General features: G+C 42.9%; 1 protein-coding gene across 1 annotated transcript; it reads left to right on the top strand.

The window, feature by feature from the left end:
- Window positions 1–760: 760 nt before the first annotated feature.
- On the top strand, window positions 761–3310 carry LOC138907736 (uncharacterized). The gene is made up of 5 exons (XM_070198343.1): window positions 761–1066; window positions 1186–1308; window positions 1769–1844; window positions 2170–2443; window positions 2926–3310. The coding sequence occupies exons 1-5, from the start codon at window positions 761–763 to the stop codon at window positions 3308–3310; spliced, it is 1164 nt and encodes a 387-aa protein (XP_070054444.1).
- The last annotated feature ends 867 nt before the right edge of the window (window positions 3311–4177 follow it).

The following is a 4177-nucleotide window of genomic DNA, read 5'->3' as shown; positions in this document are numbered from 1 at the left end:
CCCTGCCAGCAGGGCCGATCAGGAGGGAGATTCCAGCAGCAGCAGAGGCCTCCATGCCCAAGGTGTGGTTAGATACACTTGGGGATCAGCAACATGGACCTACCTATATGTTACGGGTACTGATTGAGGGGTCATATTTAGAGGGAGTGTCGTTCATCCCGCCAGGGTGCGGGTAGGGGCATAGCACATCCATCCAGTTCTGCAGCTGCTACATCTTCAACACCCCCTCCAACTCCAGTCACTCTAGCACCAGCAGGGCGTGGTGTAGCTAGGGTTGGTGCGCAGAGTTCAGGAGGACCCAGCCATTTCTATGCTATGAGTGGTTGCTAGAGTGCAGAGGCTTCTCCAGATGTTGTCATATGTATATTGATTTTCCGATCTCATGATGATATGGTCTTATTGATCCCGGTTCCACCTTGTCCTATGTTACCCCTTATGTTGCTATGGAATTTGGGATAGAACCAAAATAGCTTCCTGAGTCGTTCTCTGTATCTACTCCGGTTGGCGAGTCTATTGTGGCTGCATGGGTTTATAGGGGTTTTGTTGCCACGGTACGTGGTTAGGACACCGTGGCCGATCTCATTGAATTGGGGATGGTCAATTTTGATGTAATTATGGGAATGGATTGCTTTATTCATGCTTTTCGAAGCCCGATTGCCGAACTAGAACTGTGAGGTTTGAATTTCCAAATGAGCCAGTTGTTGAATGGAAGGGGGATAATGTGATGCCAAAAGGTAGGTTTATTTCTTACCTTAAGGCCATGAAGATGATTAATAAGGGGTGTATCTATCATTTGGTCCGGCTTACGGACATCGATGCTGAGGCACCTACACTCGAGTCTGTGCCAGTTGTGAATGAATTTCCAGAGGTATTCCCTGATGAACTCCCTGGGATTCCGCCATATAGGGAGATTGATTTTGGGATTGATGTGATGTCAGGCATGCAGCCTATATTTATTCTGCCCTACAGGATGGCACCAGCTGAATTAAAGGAACTAAAGGAACAATTGAAGGATTTGTTAGAGATGGGTTTTATCCGACCGAGTGTGTCACCATTGAGCGTACCGGTTCTCTTTGTGAGGAAGAAAGATGGATCATTGATGATGTGTATTGACTACCAGCAGCTCAACAAAGTCACAATAAAAACAATTACCCATTACCAATAATAGATGATTTGTTTGATCAGTTACAGGGTGCTAGGTACTTCTCCAAAATTGATTTACGGTCCGGGTACTACCAATTAAAGATCAGGGAGCAGGATATTCTGAAAATGGCTTTCAGGACCCAGTATGGGCACTTTGAATTTCTGGTAATGTCTTTTGGGCTAACAAATGCCCCGGCAGCTTTCATGGATCTTATGAATCGGCTTTTCAAGCCTTTTCTCGATTCCTTTGTGATAATGTTCATTAACGATATTCTTGTGTATTCACAAGGTCGAGAGGACCATGCCGATCATCTCAAGGCAGTTTTGTAGACTCTTCATCAGCACCAATTGTACGCGAAATTTTCAAAATGTAAATTTTGGCTCGAATCTGTCACATTCTTGGGTTATGTTGTCTCGAGAGAAGGAATTAAGGTTGATCCTCAAAAGATTGCAGCTGTGAAGAATTGGCCTAGACCTACAACACCAACCAAGATTCGCAGTTTCTTAGGCTTAGCTGGGCATTACAGGAAGTTTGTGGGGTGGGGGGGTTCTCTACTCTTGCCTCTCTGTTGACTAAATTGACTCAGAAAGTGATTAAGTTCCAATGGTCTGATGCTTGTGAAAGGAGCTTCCAGGAGTTGAAATCAAGATTTACTACGGCGCCGATTTTGAGCCTGCCAAAGGGTATGTAGGGGTTTGTGGTATATTGCGATGCTTCAAGGATCGGGCTTGGGTGTGTATTAATGCAACACAGCAAGGTTATAGCGTATGCTTCTAGGCAACTCAAGAATCATGAAAAGAACTATCCAACACATGACTAAGAACTTGCGGCAGTGGTTTTTGCATTGATGATTTGGCATCATTATTTGTATGGGTTCCACGTGGATGTATTCATGGACCACAAGACCCTTCAATATATTTTTAAATAGAAGGGGCTGAACCTGAGGTAGAGAAGATGGCTTGAGTTACTCAAGGATTACGACATAGATATCCTATATCACCCGGAGAAAGCCAATGTGGTGGCAGATTCTCTTAGCCGGAATTCTATGGGTAGTTTGGCTCACTTGGAGGCATGTCACAGGCCGTTGGCCAGGGAGGTTCACCAGTTAGCTAGTTTGGGAGTTCGTCTTGCGGGCTCTAGTGAAGGAGGGGTAATTGTGAAAAATAGGGCTGAATCATTATTTGTTGTGGAAGTCAATGAGAAGCAATACGATGATCCATTGTTGATACAATTGAAGGAGGGGATTCACAAACATAAAACTATGTCTTTTACTCTTGGTACGGATGATGGTACACTAAGGTACCAAGGACGGCTATGTGTTCCAAATATGGATGGTCTCCGGGAAAGAATCATGACCGAGGCTCACACTTCTAGGTATTCCGTACACCCAGGTTCTACAAAAATATATCATGATCTTAAAGAAGTCTATTGGTGGAATGATATGAAGAGAAATGTGGTGGACTTTGTGGAAAGATGTCCGAATTGTCAGCAAGTGAAGGACGAACACCAACGGCCTGGTGGGTTGGCACATAACATAGAATTCCAATGTGGAAGTGGGAAATTATTAATATGGATTTTGTGGTAGGATTACCACGCACTCCGCGCAAGTTTGATTCAATTTGGGTGATTGTGGATCGGCTCACGAAATCAGCACACTTCTTGCCAGTTAAATCTACCAACACAGTGGAACAATATGCTCAGTTGTATATCAAGTAAATAGTGAGGCTGCATGGCACTCCAGTTTCTATCATTCCCGATGTTTGGAAGACATTTCATCCCAGTTTGGAAGACAATATACTCCAGTTTCAAGGAAATAGTGAGGCTCAGTTCACGGCCAATGTTTGGAAGATATTTCAGCAAGGTTTGGATACTCAGGTGAATCTTAGTATAGCCTTCCATCCACAGACTGACGGGCAAGCAAAGCGGACTATTCAAGCACTTGAGGACATGTTGCGTGCTTGTGTTCTCGACTTCAAGGGTAGCTGGGATGATCATTTGCCACTCATAGAATTTGCCTACAACAATAGATATCATGTTAGCATACAGATGGCACCGTTCGCGGCTTTATATGGTAGGAGATGTAGATCTCCCATTGGGTTGTTCGAGATTGGAGAAGCAGAGTTGATAGGTCCAAACCTCGTACATCATGCTATGGAAATAGTTTAAGTCATCAAAGAGCGGTTGAAGACTGCTCAGAGTCGTTAGAAGTCCTATTCAAATGTTCGTCGTAGGGATTTAGAGTTCAAAGAAGATGATTGGGTATTCTTGAAAGTTTCCCCCATGAAAGGTGTAATGCGATTTTGTAAGAAAGGGAAATTGAGTCTGAGGTATGTCGGACCGTACAGAATCATTCAAAGGATCGGTAAGGTGGCGTACAAGCTTAAGCTACCACCTTAGATGTCATTAATGCAACCAGTGTTCCATGTGTCTATGTTGAAGAAGGTATTTGGAGATCCGTCAACTATTGTACCGGTTGAGACCATTGAAGTTAATAAAGAACTGTCATATGAAAAAATTCCAGTTTCTATTATTGATCGGCAAGTCTGAAAGTTTAGAAATAAAGAAATTGCATCCGTGAAAGTGCTATGGCGAAACCAACAGGTTGAAGAGGCTACTTGGTTAGCCGAGGAAGAAATGAAGAGAAAGTATCCTTATTTTTTTGAATAGCCATGTATTTATAAAGTTGTAATTTATGAAAATTCTAAGAGTTACTTTCTATGAATTATGCATCATTTGTACAGTTGATGTTAAAGGTGTTCCTTCCCTGGTAATATATTTCTTGTGAGGCCACAATTGGCGTTGTTATGGGTTATGTTATATCAGTGGTTTGTGTATATGTTTTAAGGATATGTTTATGGGGCTCTCTGACTTCTGGATAGTCCTAGTAACAGGGGAAACTCTGGCAAAAATTTTGAAAATTTAGGAAATTAGTCAAGTTTGGGGCTGCTGGTGTGTGGTATGAAAACTGAGTTGCATAAGATGCTAATAGTGAACGTTGATCCTCATTCGAGGATGAATGATCTTAAGTGGGGG

This window comes from Nicotiana tomentosiformis, chromosome 3 (assembly GCF_000390325.3).
Source record: "Nicotiana tomentosiformis chromosome 3, ASM39032v3, whole genome shotgun sequence".
NCBI lineage: Eukaryota > Viridiplantae > Streptophyta > Magnoliopsida > Solanales > Solanaceae > Nicotiana > Nicotiana tomentosiformis.
The sequence above is the reverse complement of the archived record's forward strand: the minus strand, read 5'-3'. Positions and strand labels throughout refer to the sequence as shown.

Coding starts and splice junctions, on each gene's coding strand:
- LOC138907736 (XM_070198343.1), top strand. CDS start 761: ATGAAGATGATTAATAAGGGGTGTATCTATCATTTGGTCCGGCTTACG. Junction 1,845..2,169: donor AGGGTATGTAGGGGTTTGTG/GTATATTGCGAT, acceptor ATGTGGTGGCAG/ATTCTCTTAGCCGGAATTCT. Junction 2,444..2,925: donor ACGGATGATGGTACACTAAG/GTACCAAGGACG, acceptor ATTTCATCCCAG/TTTGGAAGACAATATACTCC.